This window comes from Leptopilina heterotoma, unplaced genomic scaffold, assembly GCF_015476425.1.
Source record: "Leptopilina heterotoma isolate Lh14 unplaced genomic scaffold, ASM1547642v1 Lhet_14, whole genome shotgun sequence".
In the NCBI taxonomy this organism is placed as follows: Eukaryota; Metazoa; Arthropoda; class Insecta; order Hymenoptera; family Figitidae; genus Leptopilina; species Leptopilina heterotoma.
This window is the reverse complement of record NW_025110859.1, coordinates 5,880,441-5,900,803: the sequence shown is the minus strand read 5'-3', so window position 1 is coordinate 5,900,803 and position 20,363 is coordinate 5,880,441. Positions and strand designations below refer to the sequence as shown.

General features: G+C 29.8%; 1 protein-coding gene across 8 annotated transcripts in view; it reads right to left on the bottom strand.

The window, feature by feature from the left end:
* Window positions 1-11,649: 11,649 nt before the first annotated feature.
* The window catches only part of LOC122497820 (gamma-aminobutyric acid receptor subunit beta), a 140,871-nt gene continuing 132,157 nt past the window's right edge, over window positions 11,650-20,363 (bottom strand). For 4 of the 8 annotated variants that reach the window (XM_043605133.1, XM_043605130.1, XM_043605131.1 and 1 more), the window contains 4 exons: window positions 16,765-16,913; window positions 14,395-14,539; window positions 13,551-13,577; window positions 11,650-13,052 (listed from right to left, as the gene is read on the bottom strand). In XM_043605133.1, coding sequence (XP_043461068.1) covers window positions 12,907-13,052; window positions 13,551-13,577; window positions 14,395-14,539; window positions 16,765-16,913 — 467 coding nt within the window. In that variant the 3' untranslated portion in view covers window positions 11,650-12,906. The remainder of the gene's footprint in view (window positions 13,053-13,550; window positions 13,578-14,394; window positions 14,540-16,764; window positions 16,914-20,363) is intronic. The other 4 variants (XM_043605138.1, XM_043605137.1, XM_043605135.1 and 1 more) reach the window with 3 other exon arrangements.

Genomic DNA, 20,363 nt, shown 5'->3' with positions numbered 1-20,363 from the left:
ATAATTCTTTGACAAAGTTCATATAGAAAGTTTCTAATTCAAAAATTTAATATGGCTTACTTTCCATTTAATTTTTCTTTTACTGAGAAAACAATTGTATTAAGGAATATCACTATCCTTGAGTGAGGGTAATAGATGTAATCTCGTGGATTTATAAGACGTCTTTTGAACAAGTGTGCCCGCTGGGTATGTTTTCTCGCTACTCCTTTTTTTTAACAATTATTCCGAATATTTAAAAAAATGTATGTATATAATATATTTTTAAAATAATCCTCAAAAAATGGATTTCAACCCATGTGATATCTAAAAGTCAAAGATGTCGGCGATATAAACTAATTAAAAGTTGAAATAAAATATTCTATCCTTCAGGATCCTGTGAGGCTCTGTCCTTACTACAAATCAGGTTTTCTGACGATGCCAGAAATATTAAAAATTAGAGAAAATAACATGTTTTTGGCTTTTTCAAAGAATTTTTATTGTCTGCTGGATGGCGGATGGGGATAAAACTACTTAAAAGTTGAAATAAAATATTCTATCTTTCTGGATTCTGTAAGGCTCAGTCCTTACTACAAATCAGGTGATTTGCCGATAACAGAAATATTAAAAATTAGAGAAAAAATATTTTTTTGTCTTTGTCAATAAATTTGTATTGTCTGCTGGATGGCGGATGGCACTACGACTTACATTGTTTACATGTTTTTAAATTAAGGTTATGTTCGAAATTACTTTTATGTTTTATCTTCAAAGATTTTAAATTGTTAAAAAAAATTTCATAAATAATGCGATAAGTTGTTGTGATTAGGCTATTAAAGTAGTTAATTATTTCTAAGAGAATTTTTAATTATTTATTTTTAAAAGATACAAAAGTACCTGTCGGTTTTTAATCATAAAATTAATGTGTATGACCAATGCCACTCCCGATACAAGAAGTGGTGAGAAACTCTCAGCGACAACATTAAGATCTCCAATTTTTAACGCTTCAATGAAGCCCAAACTCTGAAAATTAAAATTATATTAAATTATACTATGCACTTAGTTGGATAATTTTTATCCCTTAAAACACACTCTTCCTAAATTTAAAAAATCCTATTTTATAATCACTTTATTAAAACGTCTTGCGTTCGAGACCTCATGATAGTTTTAAATATTTGATAATGATTGGCATTAAATGCGCATGTAGAATTTTAGGGTGAAAATAGAAAAGTCATTTGAACATACATAATTATGTTTGCAAATATTCAATCAAGAATGAAAAAGCATACAATAATCAATGCGAATTTATTTATTTATAAAATTCAATGTTTTAGCAGTGCAGTGAATTGATTATTTATTAATAAACAATCGGTTTATAAAAATATAACTCTGTATTTAATAAAGAATAATACTATATGAACATTAGAGAACTGAAAATATTTAAATCTGATTAGTTCAATAGAAAAATTCTCTGTCTTATTTTGAACAACCTACAAACGGTTTAAAGAGGCTCACTGACACATGATTCGTATTATTCTTTCTAACCAACAATTCCAATTTTTTCTTTGTAAATATTTTTGTTTTAAATCTGTTTTTATTGGGCTCAATGTTTACACTTTTTATAAATATTTGACATTTAAATGTGTTATTTAGCATATGTTAACAAATATCACAGTACACTGTGATAATAATTAATTTAAATATTAATTTTTATTTCTTTTTTCTTACCATTGGTATTAGTAATGATATAAGTAAAATTATAATGATGTAAGCTCTAATCCATTTTTGTGTGTAAGTAAGAGAAGGCCACAGACCAGTGATGCATAAAATTTTATGATTGAAACTCAAGTACGGTCCGTGCATCACCTTCATCCCTGTTACTAAAGCATCAATGTCATAAGAATCGGTAGAGTCTTAGCTATAGCATATAATTATTTCCTTTTAGAATATAAATAGTTAATTCCCTAAGGAGGAATTTAAAAACTACTTCTAAGAAGACACGTATGCGTTTGTAAAATATAATTGCCCTTTGAATAACGAAGTTTGCGAAAATTACACCCTTTGCACATAATCCTTTGTAGAACATTGTAATATAAATAAATAAGTGTGTTATGGATGGAACTATACTATTAGAAACTTTTGATTCAAAGAAAGTGTCATGCTACTTATCAGCAATCTTAGTAATTACATCGTATTAACTATAATATACAACTTAAAGAGGAAATTGGTAACAATTATTTTAATAAAATTAGAAATATATAATAGAGGTTTCATTGCTCTGAGATATACAGTTTTTAAAACACATGCACATAGGAATACCTATTAATATTAAAAAAACAATATTTTTGCTAAACTGCTAAGAATGAACATTATTCAGATCATATTCTACTGCAGCCGAAGAGATGAAATCTGATATTAGAACATACAAGTCCGGAGCACAACGAAAATAATAGGAAATTTCAATATGAAATTAACCCTACTCCTGGACATGAAACTGTAACACATCTCACTACTTACCTTTTCAGGAACGTCTACGGTAAACTTCGCTCAAATAATAATTTTTCATCTTCTGATGATTATCGGCTGCAGTTACTTTTTATTAATTGTGAATTAAATTAATTTTGATGCCTCAGATAATTATTGGAATTGTTCTAGTAATAGTTTAGGACCAGAAATAAATTTTTGACTAACAATTGTTTGTGAACAGACGATTTTTCATCTTCTGCTGATTATCGGTTGTGGTTACTTTTTACGAATTATGGAGTGAATTAATTTTGATGACTCAGATAATTATTGGAATTGTTCTGGTAATAGTTTAGGACCAGGAATAATTTTTTGACTAATAATTGTTAGTGAACAGACGATAAAGTTCGCTCAAATATAATTTTCCATCTTCTGCTGATTATCGGCTGTGGTTACTTTTTTTGAATTGTGAATTGAATTAATTTTGATGACCCAGATGTTGATTAAAATTGTTCTAGTAATAGTTCTGGACCAGAAATACATTTTTGACTAACAATTGTTTGTGAACAGACGATTTTTCATCTTCTGCTGATTATCGGTTGTGGTTACTTTTTACGAATTATGGAGTGAATTAATTTTGATGACTCAGATAATTATTGGAATTGTTCTGGTAATAGTTTAGGACCAGGAATAATTTTTTGACTAATAATTGTTAGTGAACAGACAATATAGTTCGCTCAAATATAATTTTTCATTTTCTGCTGATTATCGGATGTGGATACTTTTTATGAATTGAATTAATATTGGTGACCCAGAATTGTTCCAGCAATAGTTTGAGACCAGTAATTAATTTTTTTGAATGGAAGCTATGAAAAAATCCTGGAATTTTATATTTATTATTTTTTGGCAACCATGTAATAGTATTTTTTCGTTTTATTCATTTAGTAATTTTGAATTTAATTTTTACTGAAAAACGTGGTATGACGCGGCGCGCAACAACATGCAGTGGCTTACAAAATATTTAATAACTTTCAAATTATTAAACTTTCCATTTTGGTCAAAGTATCATTTTAAAGGTAAGGAAATTTACTTTCATTTGAAGGTATTCCAAAAACAATGGAAGATGTCCAAATTGGCCAAAATCTCAACTCAATTTTAGAAAAAATTTTTTTACTTGTGACAGTACAGAAATAACGCCCCATATACACGCGTTAGCAGTTTTAAAATAAACGTAAAATAATAAGGAATAAGGTTCTACGACAAAAAAGAGCAACAAAAGTATAAAAACATAAAATATTTTTTCTCAGAATATTATATTAATATTGTCATATTATATTGTAAATTTGCAGTTTTTTAAAATGAGTCTGAAGAGGCTTGTCGTCGATAGATGGAAAGCTCCACAATTTTAAATTGAAATAAATGTGAATTCTTAACAAAAACAACCTTAAACATTTTTACTAAAATTAGTTAAAATAACCAACGGGTACCACGTTTTTTTCAGTCTGCAACGTTTAAACTCACATCATCTTATTAAGTTTAAAATCAAGCTTATCTTATCCTTTGAATGCATCTGATGACGAAAGTGACACTCTCTTGGACAGCAGATGTTGCTTCTCCGAAGTTTTTTATAAACAAAAATAGTAAAAAATAAAATAATTACTAATATATAAAAAATATAAAATAATTTTTACTTTGATCAAATTTTAATAATTAAATTAAAATATATTAAAATAAAAAATATATAAGTTAATTTAAAGAGTCAAACAAATATTAATATACGTTTTCTAAAATTTACTTGATGCTTGAATTAGTAATTTTAATTAATTTTTTAATTCGTAAATAAATTTAATACGTAATTCTTTATTTGTAAATGGTTTTTATCAATAAATACTTTTCAAGTATATACAAATATTTTTCATCTACAAATGGTTATATATATTCATAATCCATAGCTATAAATAATTTTCAGTTATATCAATAACTTTTATGTACCAATAATATTTAGTTAGAAATAACATTTCACTGAAAATAATTTATTCTTTCATAAATGACTTTTAACAATGGAAATAATATTTATTTTAAAAGTACTGTCTTTTTTTTATAAAAGTGTTCATTTTGTCAGAAGACTCGTGTCGATTTTTATGAAGAAAACAGTTGGCAATTTGTTTTCGTTTTATCTTTACATTTTGCATATAAAATTAAGGAGCGAAGGTACGATATAATTTATAAAGGCTACCATTTTGAACGCATTGCACGTTCTCGAGATCTAAAAAACGGTTGTATTTTCTTTGTAGTGCATGTATTTAGTTTGGGCTCGAGCGATTGATTATTGGCTCAAACTTTGACTCACAGCCAGTAACACACAGACATACAAATAGACAGACGGGCGAGTATTTAGTTTAAACTTAAATAGGTACTATATGTAAATAGGTATTCACACAATCAAACAAACATACCTTTCAAAGAATTCACTAAAGTCTTAGCCTCATTAACAGTTAAGTAACAAATTTTATTTTAAAATTTCTTTAAAATCTGTTACAAAGAATAATTTTATCTTTCTAATGAAAATTGACTTTTATACTGTAGTAATACTTTGTAAAATTAAAAATTGTTAAATAGTGTATTTTAAAAGCGTCTGTTTGAACAGTTTATGTGTCTGCTATTTGTGTTCACTTGGTTATGATTGTCGTGAAAGTTATGATTTTGGATTAAAATGGATTTATTCTAGTAAAAAATATAAACTTGCTAGTAATTCAATCTTTATGATTGAATTGATGTCTTTGAAAGGATTGTAAAATTATGTCTCTTGAAAAAAAATTTAGTCAGAGTTAAAAATTGCAGCAGTAGAAAAGAATTTAAATTGAGACGGATTTCACTCTTTCATGATATTTAAAAATTTAACAATGACAATGTTATTATATTGAATTTTTAGGTAATACCTCATTTCTTAAAAAATTAAGGTTTGGATTTCACAATTTTTATACAAAGTTTTAACATTCTTCCTAAACAACAATAAAACTTACAACAATGTAGATAAAATTTCCAAGTTGTCAATATTAACTTTATTTTATTCTGTAAGGGTCTCAATAATATATAATTGAAAAAAACGACATAATACTTCTTATTTCACAATTTCATAAACAACCCACCTTATTGCAAAAAATCACATGTCTTTACATGTTCAAATCGATATGTGTAAATACAAGAACTCGAGAAATTATTTTCATCAAGGAACTAATAAAAAATAATTTGGAGCAATTGAAACTGAATTCGGTTTCGCGTATAAACCGAATTTGGACGTTACGGTGAACTATTTTAACCGTCAATTATGTAATTTTGTAATAAAACTGCAAAAGTTAAATGACAAATACAATAGATGTTTCCATTTGATTAAACCGATTGAGCGTGGTAACAATTTTACCGTTATCGACAGAAAGTTTTTAGAATAATCCAGTGGTAATATTTATTGTGCATGTAACAAACTAACAATTAATTTTTTCACTTTTTTACAAAATTTTATAATTTACATTCCTAATCGTCATGTTTAAAACTTATAACAATCGCTCGTTTTATTTATAAATCAAACTTGAACCAATAAAACTGAGTTAATAAAATTCAGATAAGAATTCATTGTAACGTAAAAGGGACAACGACGCCGCCAACCTACATGCTACACTACTCGGAGCGAGCTTCGTTCATTATATCTGTAGTACAGAGAGGACATTGAATTTTGCTCCAAAAATATTTTCCACCTATTTTTGACTATTATAAACTAACTATCTATGCAAATAAATGGATTTTTAAAGGGGGAAAACCACATTAGAGGGTTCAAAAAATCAATGTTTTGCATAGATAGTTAGTTTATGTATTTAAAATAGACTGCGGAAATATTTTCAGAGCAAAATTCAATATCCTCTCTTTGCTGCAGGTAATAAACAGAGCTCGCTCTAAGTAGCGAAGCAGGTAGATTTTTATAAAGTCGATTGTAAACTTTTGCTGATTGACAGATTAATTCAATTAATAATAAAATATATATCAAATTTAAAGAATCTTCATTTTTTTGATTTCTATTTATTAAAAAAATACGACAAAATAAACGATTGAAATATAGCTTAAATAAGAATTTCTACCTTCGAAATTCACCTTCAGAAGCAAAAATATTTGTAGTAATAACTCAAAGTTGCCGGAAATATATTTTTATTGTATCCAAATATTTCAAAAAAATATGAAATGTATTTTGAAATTTCCTAAAATATATATCGAGATTGTAACCCAATTAATAATATTCTACAATATTTTACATATTCGTTCAGAACTTTAGTCTCTACGTTTGTCTAAATTTCCCAAAAATTTTTTTTTTTTTGTAAAAATCAAAATATTTCAAAAAATACAAAATGTATTGAAATTTCCTGAAATATATATTGGGATTTTAACCCATTTAATAATATTTTAGAGCATCTTGCAAAATCCATTTAGTAGTTTAGTAGTTTATCCATTTAGTCTCAATGTAAAAAAACCAATTTTTTTTTAGAAAAATCAAAATATTTCAAAAAAACGAAATGTTTTAAAATTTCCTGAAATACATATCGAGATTTTAGCCCAATTAATAATTTTCTCAAATATTTAACATATCCGTTTAGAAGTTTAGTCTCTAGGTTTATGTCTAAATCTCGAAAAGTCGCTATTTTTTCATTTCATTTTACCGAATTGCATTTATCAGATCTGTTATTTTAACGAAATGTCACTTTTGCGAATTGCCATTTTTACGAATTGCCACTTTTGCGAAAAGTCATTTTTGCGAAATATCATTTTTTCGAATTGTCATTATTTGCGAATTGTCATTTATGCGCCAATCGTTATTGTTCCGATATGTCATTTTTTCGAATTGTCATTTTTACGAAATAACACTTTTGTGAATCGTACAAATTTCGTACAAATGACAATTCGAAAAAATGAATTTTTGCAAAAGTGACAATTCGTAAATTGTTAATTCGCAAAAAGTAATTTTTGCAAAAGTGGCAATTCGTAAAAATGTCGATTCACAAAAATGACATTTCATAAGAATGACAATTCGAAAAAACGACAATTCGAAAAAATGTCAGTTCGCATAAATGACAATTCGCAAAAATAACTTTTCGCAAAAGTGACAATTCGTAAAAAAGTCGATTCACAAAAGTGACATTTCGTAAAAATGACATTTCGGAACAATAACGATTCGTAAAAATGACAATTTGTAAAAATGATATTTCGCAAAAATGTCTTTTCGCAAAAGTGTCAATTCGTAAAAATGGCGATTCGCAAAAGTGACATTTCATGAAAATGAATATATTTATTCGCGGTTTTTACTTTTTACTTGGCGGCCATTTTCTACAGCGAATCTTGATCCTTCATATTAAATTTTAAAAACCGATCTTGATTACATTTTAGTTTTAGTAAATTTGTCCCCTTGATGTTATTGCTATAATGGTTTTTTGCTTCTGGACGTGAAAGTTAAAGGATCCTAAGCAGCACGTATTATCATCTTAATATCACTGTAACATTACATTAGATATTCGTAATATTACTCTGTAATAATTTTTTGCTTACTTTGACTAAGTTTTTTTTAAAATTGAGACGCGATGTCTAAATTTTACTTACAGCTTCGTAATCTACATAAAAAATTCTACAGGAATTTCCTTTTTTGATGATGAAAATTAACTCCATTTTTACATATTTTTTCTGGACTAGCAGATTGTTAGAAATAAAAATTAATATTTCTGAAGTTTATTCTGTAAATCCCCCAGAATATCCTAGGAATACTCTGATATATTCAGCTCTGTAAGGGACATTCATTTATTCGACCACATGCAAATGGCTGCCGCATTTTCCCCATAGGTAAAAATGACGCTTGGTCCCATACACTTTTTTTGCCTAAAGGTTAAATAAACGCCAATTTCATAATATGTCGAACAAATGAATGACATTTACTTCTTGTTATCGTCATTTTTGTGCTTTTGAAAGAACAGGTATCGTAAGTAACACGGGGCCAAAGATTGTTTACATCTTTTACTATCACTTCTTTATATTTAAGGGCTTTTGTAACTTTTTGGGTAAAAAAATCGAATTTTTTTTAATTTCATTTTTCTATAGGAATATATGTCAAGAATATGTGCTTACAATCTTAGATCGCTATTTGTTCATAAACTTTTGATACCCTAAAAAGATAGAAAATTGTGTAAATTTCTAACAATTAAGTAACATTCATCAAATTCGTTATAATTCTAAAGGTTGTGAAGTAAAATAGTTAAGAACAATTTATTCTTAAATTTTACCCCCATAATAATGAAATTTATCTCTAAAATCGTCCCCCAATCATAATTTTGATAAATTTCCAATTTTTCTTAAACAAATTGGATAAAAACATCCAAATAAGATTTATTGGGTCTAGAATTTGTTCGGAACATACTTCAAAAAAATATTACCTTTTATGAAAAGGTTAATACATGTAATTTTTTCAAAGTAGTATGGATAGTAATAAACTTCAATTTTTAAAAAGTTACATGCATTAACCTTTCAAAAAGATACTATTTTTAAAAAATTTTTTTTTAAAAAACTAGATCCGGGACCAAACCGAAGTTTTTGGTGTGTATGCATTTCCTGGTGATTACTAAAATGCGCTCAAAAGCTCACATTTTCTTATTTTTCTGTAAAGAAGATATTAAAATTTAAAAAATCTCAGAATTTAGCATTGAAGTCAATTACGTAAATTGATTTGATTTTAATTTGACTTCATTTGATTTTTGATATGACGCATTTCAATTTGTTCACTAGACACGTATTTTTCAGTGACAATTCGTACTTAAGTAAATAAAGAAAATCACTTTACACATTTATTTACACTTTTTCACATTATATGCCTAACTAAGAATCAACCAAGAATTTGTAAACAAAAGCATTGTATCAACAAAAAAACAAACAAAAGTTTGTTTTGACACACACTGTCACTGAAAACAACGTGTATATAGTAAAAAAACTAAGATAAAAATACAACTTATTTGCATTTTTTGACCAATTTTTTTAGGAACATTGGAAATTTGTCCGAATCCCTTAGTATCAAAATTTATTCAAATTCGTAATTAGCGACTCAAAAACTTGTCAAACAAATTTGTTTAAATTATTTTTTTTTGCCCGACATAAGGGATCTGTCCCAGTGTGCACGTTCTAGAACTGTTCTAGAACAGTTAATGGATATAAAGAACAGTTCTAGAACGGTTCCAGAATCGTTCCAGTACGTGCACACTGGGGTCATTTAGAATTTTTGAAATCTGCCATTTATATTCGCAATCAATCTCCAAAAAACCACGAGAGTAACAAATTGTATGCTTGTTTGAGAAAGTTTAATGTTTTCGTATCAATTCATTAAAATGTTTCATTTTTCAAAATGGTTACCATAAAAACTGGAAAGCCATTTGACCAATTTTGAAAATTTCTTGAGCTAGTATGGTAACCATATTATATGAAAATAATTCTTGACATACATAAATAATTACATGTATAAACATTTGATCAATTATATTTTAATACTTCCAAGCAAGAAATATTTTTAAGAACCTCTCATTTTAGGCCTGAAAAAGTTACAAAACCTGTTCAGACTGCAAACGCCATTGTACACGGGTGATTAAAATTTAAATGTCATTTTTGATTGTACGAACTTTGATTTTTCAATGTTGGAATTTAAACTTATCGCTAATCTTTTTTTGGTTAATTAGAATATATGATGGACAAAAATAATAGTTGTCGAACTAATAGAAGCAAATTTTCATTGTCACCAGATGAAAAATTATTGCAAAAATTCCTTTTGGATATTGTTACATATTACAAGAAGAGAATTAAAAAAAATGTTTTTAAGGATTTTTAGTTAATTTTTGCAACTCTAGATAACGTCTTCCAAAAGGTGCGAACAAGGGACACCACTGACATTTTGCCTCTAATTTTTCCAGCAAATTTTTTTTAAAGAATTTCTAGCGACTAAAAAGTAATAATTTAAATAGAACGATTAATTAAGAAAATTAATTGACTTTAAAAATCTTTTATGCATGAAATAGTATAATAGATTTTCGGGCAGGACATGAAAATGATATTTTAATTTTAATCACCCATACTTTGGTCCTTTGGTGCTTATTATACTATTCTCTATATTAGTGATTTCTTTATTAAATTTTTGAGTGTATACTGTTTAAATTTTGCAATTAGTATTTTACTCGATTTAGATTTTTTACTAGAATCGCATATACCCTGAGAGAAGAGGTTTACTCAAGTTGATTACTAATTGTGTAATTAAGAATTATTGTTTAGTGGTATGAATCGTTTAGAGTGAAATACGTGGAATTGATAGATAGGAAAATCGCTCTAATCAGAATTGTAAGTGCGGATCAAGTAACTCGGCCGATTCTCGGACGGACTCGCTAATACCAGTCAAGTAATAGTAACTACTGGCATTAGAGCTGTGCTTTCGAGCGTGAGTCACGATATTTGATCCAGACCTTTAATTCCAACTTACTGAATATGTATACTTTGTGCAATATTCGTGTCAGATTCGTCGTGATAAAAAGCAGCACGAGCCATTAGGTTTAGCGTTTTCCCTCCAGAAGTCTAGTGTATCAATTTTATTCGATAGAGTGGAAGCTCTTTTACTATATTCTGAACGTAAGAATTGTATTTAACTAATAAAATTTGTCTATGTTTCTCATTTTGCAATAGTGGGTTTAAAGTTATGGTAATCTTTATGAATCGAATTGTAAGAAATTGTTATTGTGATTAAGTATATATGTTATTTAAATTTTAAATCTTGAATAGCTAATTATGTCTTTTTAGAATTAATTTTATAAATCTCAAAATGAGAATAGTATTCATATTTAATTTTGAAAATTATAGTATTATATGCATGTGCGATTTTAATTTTATTGTGATATTAGATTTCTAGGTATTGTAAATTATTTTCTTGGACAACAAAATTTGAATTTGCTTATGTACAATAATTGAAAAATATATATATTTTCTTAACATGTATATTTAGCAGCTTTAACATTTCATACCATCTAAATTATCTTGCATGAATATTAAATTATTAATATTACATATACAACTTTCAAAATGAAATATAATTTATATATTGTTAACAAAAAATTTATGATTATACAATTAAGAATATTAAATTATTTTGTTTGTTAATATAAAAGATTATATATTATTTTAATCAGTTCACTTTAATATCTCGATTAAGATTGTACATAATTTAAATTGGTTGATTTAAACTGCTCAAATTAATAGATTATGATTTTTTTAAATTCAAATTGCTTGATTAAGATTGTATAAAGTATTTTGAATAGAAATTTGTGTATGTTTGCCATATTAATTTAGGCTTTTTGGAACAAACATGACTCTAGCGAATTCTTTAATTCCTTTTTTGACATTACCCGCACATTTATATTTTAGTATTATGATACGCTACTACTTAATTTAATAATTAGCATCAGTCTCCATCATTCAATCTGCCGCCACACAGTATTTTTTATATTAGATAAATGTCTCAACATTTGGAAATGTATTTCCCGTAACTTAAAACGAATTTAGTACTCTGGCGTCTGTCCTAAAGGCTTGGCTCATTTAACCTGTTTTTTATTATATTATTAAAAGTTGACATTAGAGTCCTTCGATATCCAAAAAATGTTTTCATTTTTTCACTTATTGTGCACTTGAAAACACTTGCTGTTAAATCCACTTGATCGTATATCTGCTTAATTAATTTCGACTTTTTTTAGTAACTGCTAGTGTGGCTAAATTGACGTGTTTTTTGTCTTTACAGAAATTCACCCACCCATTCTTAACGGAACAGTTGATTTTTTTTATAACTTACTTTTTTACTTATCCGACTATTGAGATGTCAACTTTTACAGTTGTCGTCTAAATTTTACAGTTATATTCCCTAAAGAGTTAACAATCTGCCTTATGATCATTTTAAAGCGTCTTCTGCTTACAGTTAACGCCTATAGTCAAGTTGTCCTATTCTTTCTGACTAGTTAGGACTTCTTACTATTTTTTTAGTGTAGTTATCTGAAAGAGAAAAGTTGTCAGCATTCCTTTGTGTTGGAAGAAGCCCTTTAAGGTTTATACTATAGATACGAGAAAATTAGCAATATTGAAAGGAAGAGACACGGAGAAAACGATGACTTTTCTCAATCAGAGGATGAACATTCGAGGCGTTTTTTTAAAAAATTTTATGTCACAATCTAGTTCGTGGACAATAGTTAAACACTCACTATATTAAAAATCATTGTCTAAAATTTACTCAAATTTAAACATGTCCAGATAAGACAGTTCTATTCGTGTATGACGCACAAGAACACAAAGTATTTCTGTAGACTGAACAAATCTTTTTTCACTTCGATCTTGAAAATCACTTTCTTGTTGAACTGAATGATGATAGAAGTTTTACTTAGCTTCTGCGAGCAGCACAAGATCATCGGCTACAACATCGCTGATGTGTAGGTAAATGATCCAGTACATCAAATTAAAACAGACGAAGCATACTGGAAATACTATGCGGGAGTATTTGTCAATATCCGATGGCGTGATACCTGTTGAATAGAATTTTGAATTAGATTAATTAGCGATTTGAGTTTGATAAAAAAATGGAGAAGAAGGAGCTACATAAATAAAATGTAAACACTCAATGAGAAGGATTATGAGACATGCTACAGCTGAAGTCTATTTAAAATACAAGGTATAAATGGCGACGGATACAGTAACGAAAGTGGTATAACATTAAAAGTTTCTCACTCTTACGATTCTGTATCAGCTTTTTCATTAAATCTCGTATAAGTTTGTAAGTAACCACTTAAAGGAGCAATTTGGCTGACGGCAATTGAGATAGGTGTACAGAATATGTCTAGCGCAGGTAACATGGCGAATTTAATGTCAGATGAAACGTTTTTCAATAGGCAGGAGTAATTGGATGTATACATCTACTTGCATAAGAGTAACCCGTTCCATATTGCTCTAAGTTTTTCTTATTAAATAATCCCGCATTCTAGCTACAGAAATCTATAGAAAGGTACCTGTTATCGTCCCCTTACCTAATATCGTCTCCCTGGGTTTTGAAGCTGTAGAGAAGGAAACATCGGAAAATAGCGTTACTTGGAGCAAAGGCAAAACATTTAACCAAAAAAGTTTTTATGCTACATTATAAGAATTTTTTAAAATATTTTCTTTCTTTACTATTTTCTTATTGTTCAGTCTCTTTCTATTCCATCAAAAACTCGAATTAGAAAAAAATAGTTACATGTTCTGGAACTAGTAACATCAACACAAAATGTTGATTAACTTGTATCGCATTTATTTTAAAAGTCGAATAGAAAACCCCCTATGGTTCTATTGTCACGGAGCGAAAAATATGGTGTGATGTAGGTATTAGTAAATGCGTTATTTCAATTTCGAAATTGCTATTCCAAAAATCCAATATAATGTAAAAGAATCCAATTCAATATCTACAATATTAATCTTAACGATTAAATTATTTTGATTTAATCCTACATTCAGAAATTAATCTCTTTATTACTGTAATTATTTTTATAATCTTACTTAATTAAAATGTTTTCTATACAAATTCGTATATTTCTAAAAAATAAAAAATCTTACAAGAAAGTTTTTAAATATTTTTTTAAAATTTCGTTATTGAAAATTATTTCGGGGGACGTTATTTGGGTTTTCCCCTAATCCTACATTAGATCATATTCTTTATACCTCAATTCCTTATATATTTAATCCAAAGTAATTTTTCTTTCTATTTTTTCTTTTTGATTGATGGTTGAAAAAAGATGTAAGATAAATTTTTTAATTTTATTTGATAACCATCGATCAAATAAATAATATACTTTAATTAATTTTCGAAAAAACAGAAAAATATCAGTAAGAACATACCATAAAGTTTGCTGATATCTTTTCCAGGATGAATGAGATGTTGTGGTACTGGTGGAGCTTCTTCGTCAGCCCTTCCGTTTATTGTATTCTCCAGAGTTCCTCCTTTACTGTGTGCCTTGGGGTCGTGGACCTTGAACCGCACCTCCTGGACAACACGGCACCACTTACAAGAGACACGGCAGTTCGCTTAGGGTTGTCCTTTCAGGATAACCCTTTTAACTTATAAAATTATTTTTAAGACGTTCAAAAAAACTATTCAACATGAATATTACCAAAACTATTCCTTTGCAGCCCTTAATTTGAGGAATAATTTTTATTCATTTTATGCTACAAAAAGTAGTAAAAAAAGTAACGAAAATAATGGGGATAAAATTATAAAAAAAGTTTTTTCAAGTTTGCATATTTCTTCGAAAATGTTTTGGAACTTCATTTTATGATACTAAGAAACATTTTAAAGCAAAAAATTTATTATTTTGAAATTTTTACTAGAAAGTCCCATTAAGGAAAAGCTTAGCTTTCCGGTAACTTTTGGAAAGCTTTTGCCATAGTCATATAATGAACAATATAATATACATTTAAATTTATAAGAGAAAATGTATTTTGTGTAATTTTTATCATATTACAGTAGAAAATCATTATTGTTTACTCGAATATTCATTGCATTTTAAGACTAATTAGTAATTATCTTAATATTATCCGTTAGATACATCTAGGACATCCCTAGGATATCTACGGGATAAAAAATAAATTATTACAAATTTTGTATTTTAAAATTAACTGTAAAAAGAGAAAGTCATTTGTTTCAATTTCTCGAAATACGAAGATTTCCTGCTATCTTGGAGAGATATATCGACCTCCGCGTCCTAACGAACAACGTTTACGTGCCCTTGGATATCATAGACGTCGTATCAATGTTTCGGCAATGCTATGACGTCTATATAACTATCAGAAGCGATTCAGCGCCCATCTTGACCAGATGGTAGTACTCTGTTAAGGTTTGATAGTCCGTTGATACGTGATATACATCAAGTATGAGCGATTGTAAAAACATGGAAGATTACCTGCGGGTAATGCTTCGGCTAAATCCTTAACTGGTTTCGATCGTCAAGCGCCTGGCGTAAGGACGGTGACCCAGGGATGCAGGAGGGCAACAACGCTTTGGGGGTACCAAGAATTGTCTTGGATAGAGTAGATAGACGAGGAAGTACGAGCAGCGTTACAAGTCAAGCCAGCTAATGCTATTGCTAGCTGCAATAAAGATCAAGACCAAGCTATAAGGCTGCGGGAGGAGGAAGCAGCTTGCACTCAAAGAATGGAGAAAGAGGAAAGTAAGATGCTAAAGTACTGTGATGTCCAGAAAAACGTTAATATGACAATCAAGGACGGACTGAAAAGCATAACAACGCTCATACAGGAGATTAAGAAGAAGCACGCAGCTGCAAAAAAGTAGATAAGAGGTTCTACCAACAATTGGTGTGGTCAGAGGAATCAAGACAAGATCGAAGAGTTACACGCGACCCCTTAAACACTGTAGTGTTAAGAAATGTCGTCTTGGAAGGTCAGAAGCGGAAGAGGAGCAGTTCTGAGTTGTCTTAAATTTTAAAGCAGAAAAAGAATGAAGGACCTCCATGAAGTGACCTAGGTCCAGGAGGTCTTAGATAGAGTTTCGGCAATTCCAGTAAGAAGCAGGAAGGAAATTGTCTTGGGACATAATAAGCGAGGTAGTAACCACACAGCAAGATGCAGAAAAGCTGGAACATCTCGGCCACACAAGGGTTGGCTTTTGTCTTGTCCAGTGAGGAAAAGAGTTATGTTCACAAGGTGTCATAGGTGTCTTGACTATAACAGTCTAAAATGTTATTGTCGTGATAGGTCCCTTTCGCCATAATGCGTTACATATGTTGAAAAAATAAAGCGGTTACTTTAGGCGCATTTTTTCTAGAGCAAAAATAAAATTAAAACGGATAAAAAAATTAACTTTTTAAAATTGGATTCTATTGTTTCTTCGAGTAAACAATAACATAGTCGAATTTACAAAAAATATTTATTGCAATTAAAGATTTCCTCCATACAAACTTTGCAAAGTATAAATAGTAATATTGCATAAATAGTATTTATAAAGAAGGATGGAGTATTAAAAATGAGAAAATAAAACTAAAATTAATAAAGTAAATTAAATAGTATATGAAAGTTTGACAATGTGTGCGTTTTAAGGGTAATACAAGTTTCAAAATGTATGTATATAATGAAAATGAAATCAAAACAAATACCAAAATCGCAAATTTTTGGCACACCCCTTTTCCATAAGAATTAAATATTTTACACTGTCCTTAAGAAACATTTTAGACCATTTTAGCTTGCGTTACTCACAGTTTGTTTGGGTGCGTGATCATGGGGATCTCCTGGAAGACCTGGCGGTCCTGGATTTTCTCTGGCTGCTTTCATGCTCTCTGCTATCTTTTGAAAGCGATTCTTTCTCATTTGGATCCTTTTCGCCATATATCCTACTGTGGCATATTCTGTTAAAAGAAAAATTACCTTAATCAGATTTGATCTTACACCTTGTCAATTTTTTTAGCGCCTAGAGCTAGGTGCACTCGAATTTCTACCCAAATAGCAGAACATTTGAACTTAATATTGTGTCAATATTGCATGTCAATGTTCCCACAGGGCGGACATAATAATTGTTGAGACAATATTGTCCCAATATTGAGCTTGCTTATGTAATCAGAATGTTACCCACTTGAAGCAAAGGAGAATGAAGTAAAGAAAAATCTGGAACTAAAAAGGTTTAATTAAGAAAATCTTTCTATGCATTGAACATTCAAAGGTATGTCTTTTACCATAATTTATTATCTTGAATGTCTAAAAACCCGAATGCCTATGTCCCCGAAAATAAAAATTTCTTTTTTATTATTAATAGCTTATACGCTAAATTAAATTTTTGAAAAATTCAACATATTATATTTTTAAAATATTTTTAGAAATATGTAAAGAAAGTAAGTATAAAATTTGTAATCAATATGTAAATATTCAATTTGTTAATATAAACTTAGAGCACAACATTATGAGACATTCAAAAAGTTCAACACTCTGTTATAATCTGTTGTTTACTCTGTCCGACAGCCTTTTATCACTTGCATAGAAGGCAGTGTTTGCTTGAATTCTGCTTTGAAGCTAACACTATTTTTTCTTTTTTGCAGCTTTCAACTTTCTGTCTAAACATAACTGCGTTATAAGACGCTCTTTATGAGTTTGCTCTCTTTGTAGGCCGGTTAGATAGTAGTACAAATTATCATGGTGATTTTCTATTACTATGGCAAAAAGGTTATGCCATCCCTCACTGACGTTCATAGTTCTCCTCGCCTTTTATAGAGCAGCTTTATGCTGGTTCTACATTTCGGTTGCATACCATCGTATAATCTGTCTTCTGTGTCCTCTTGCAGGTTGTCTAGTGACGTAAGTTTCAGGGAAATAATCTAGGACAGGAGAAAGTTCAACTAGTGAAATAATTAATAGCAACTGAAGAGCATAGTTAAAGTCATTTGAGAGCACAAGAGCCAAAGACGACATCATATACGTAGTCATTTTCAAATTGCAATTTACCTCCTGCGAGCACATTCCTTTTCTTCAGCAGCTTCAGAATCAAAAAAACTTGAGTAAAAATGTATGGTGAAACCTTAAATGTTCCGCTTAGGAACCAAACGGAACATCGTGACAAGGTAAGCCTACTGAAAACTAAAATTCTTACGTCGTTTCTCAATAATTTAAATGAATCATAAATGAGAAAGGCTTCCTCAGTCAGGGTTCGTCGATGTTTTATTAGATATTACGAGACGGCCATTTATGACGGGTTTAACGGTAAATCTTTTTTGCGGTAATTCTAAGCACAATATTTTAGAGGGATGATGCATAATAATATTGCTTTAGCGACGAAATATGCAGTATAAGCAATAAGAAAAAAATAATAATTAGAAATATGTGAGTATTCCAATGACCTTATTTACACAAATTTAGCCTTGCTTTGTAGCTGCGGTAAATAAAAAACACTTTCCGTTCCAAAGTTTCACGCAATCTCAGAAATTTTTTCCTTTACTTCTTTTTGGTCGTTGATATAAATTCACGTCGATTATAATTTTTTTCCAAACATTACTTATGCTTTCTCCATTGAGATGAGGGAAATTGTAATAAGAATAATAGTAAAAATTTAAAAATGTTAAAATGAACAAAATTTTATAAAAAATACAGAATAATCAAAAATTAAAAACTAATGTGACAGTTACACAGTCTATGAGAAAATATTCCTTAAAAAAAGCTTTTATGAATTTCCTGCCGAAAATTATATCGGAATTAAAATTGGGCTTCCGATATAATTTCAATGGAAAGGGAGTTTCATTAGTAAGCAGTTTCAAATGTTACAGTTTGTAGACCTAACTAATAAAAATCAAATGAAAGAGACACTTTGATAACAAAAATTAAATTTTTGAAAAGAAACAAAAAACGGCATTATCTTTTCGGTCGAGGGAACCGGAGCTTTACCGCGTTGTGTTGGTCAAGTATGTTGACTTAATTCGGTATATGTTTCGGATTCTTATTGGTTGAACAGTAAAAGATTCTTTCAGTGTGAGACATTTTCAAAACAATTTTCACCATTAGAAAACTACGTTTTCCATGCATGCGTTATGAAAAATAATTTAGCAAATTTGTTATTCGGGTATCAATTTTTTGGTACAATGTCATTCGGAATTTTAGATCCTCGGGCCTACAAATACATGAAATATTTTTTTCGACTTCGTGTATCGGAGTATGCATTTTTAAAGAATTTTTAGTCGCTGAATCCATTTCCGTTTATCTCCATCACGTCTGGATTTTTTTTAATAAGATTTTTTTTATTTATTTAAACTAATTATATGTAATGTAACAAAAACAAATAATCTTGCCATAAACATTATTTTTCATTATTCATGTAATTAAAAAATTGTTAATTCTTTATTGTAATATTAATTTGTTTCACAAAATAGAATAAATGTTTAGTGTTAGAAATCAAAAAATATTAATTTTTGTCAAAGTTATGACAAAGTCAAAGTTATACCTCGACGTCAAACATGCCGCTTGATAAATTATGAAAGCAGTGAGAGAAACACCAGGCTATAGCGAGAGTCGAAGCACGGTCACCCATCCAAGTACTAAACGTACTGGACGTTGCTTCACCTTGATGATCGCAAGCCACGGAGTCTCACCACCGTAATTAATAATCGCTAATATGTCTTTTATATTAATAAACAGTAACATTTTTCCAACTTTACAACAAGATTTATTTACACTGCCGAACATCATTGATGTCATGGATGTGCTGGGACTAGTGGATACTTATCCACTGCCATAAATTATTGGCATAATGAATATGTTCAGTAAACCTTGCCGTAGTGGCGGGGCTTTCTACTAAAGGACAACCAAAGTAGCACGAATCATGAAAATGAGCTGTAAAAAAATGACTACCTGCAGGGTAATGCTTGGGCTAAATCCCTCTCAGGTTTCGATCGTCAAGCGTATGGTGTGGGGGCGATGGCCAGTGGTCAGTGGATGTAGGAGAGCAAAAACGCTTTAAAGATTCCACAGATAATCGTGGAACGAATCCTAGTAGAGAAAAGTGGTGGACCGAGAAGAACACACACCACCATGGAAAGTGGTGGACTAGGACCCAGAAGAGGTAACGATTCAAGTGTGGGCAGCTGCATTAGCGATATCAGCAACGCTTCTGTTGATGCTATCGCTATTAACCATCAGGATAGGGACACTTGTATTTAGCTGCGAGAAGAGTCGGCTTGCATTGAAAAGATCGAGAAAGAGGTACGCAAGAGGCACCGAAGCCAAAACCAGGTCATGGTAGTAGGGCGAGGTTAGCGGCTGGAGGATCAACAATGATCGTCAGGGTCGCGGAAGGAAGGTCATTTGCCGAGGTGCTGGGA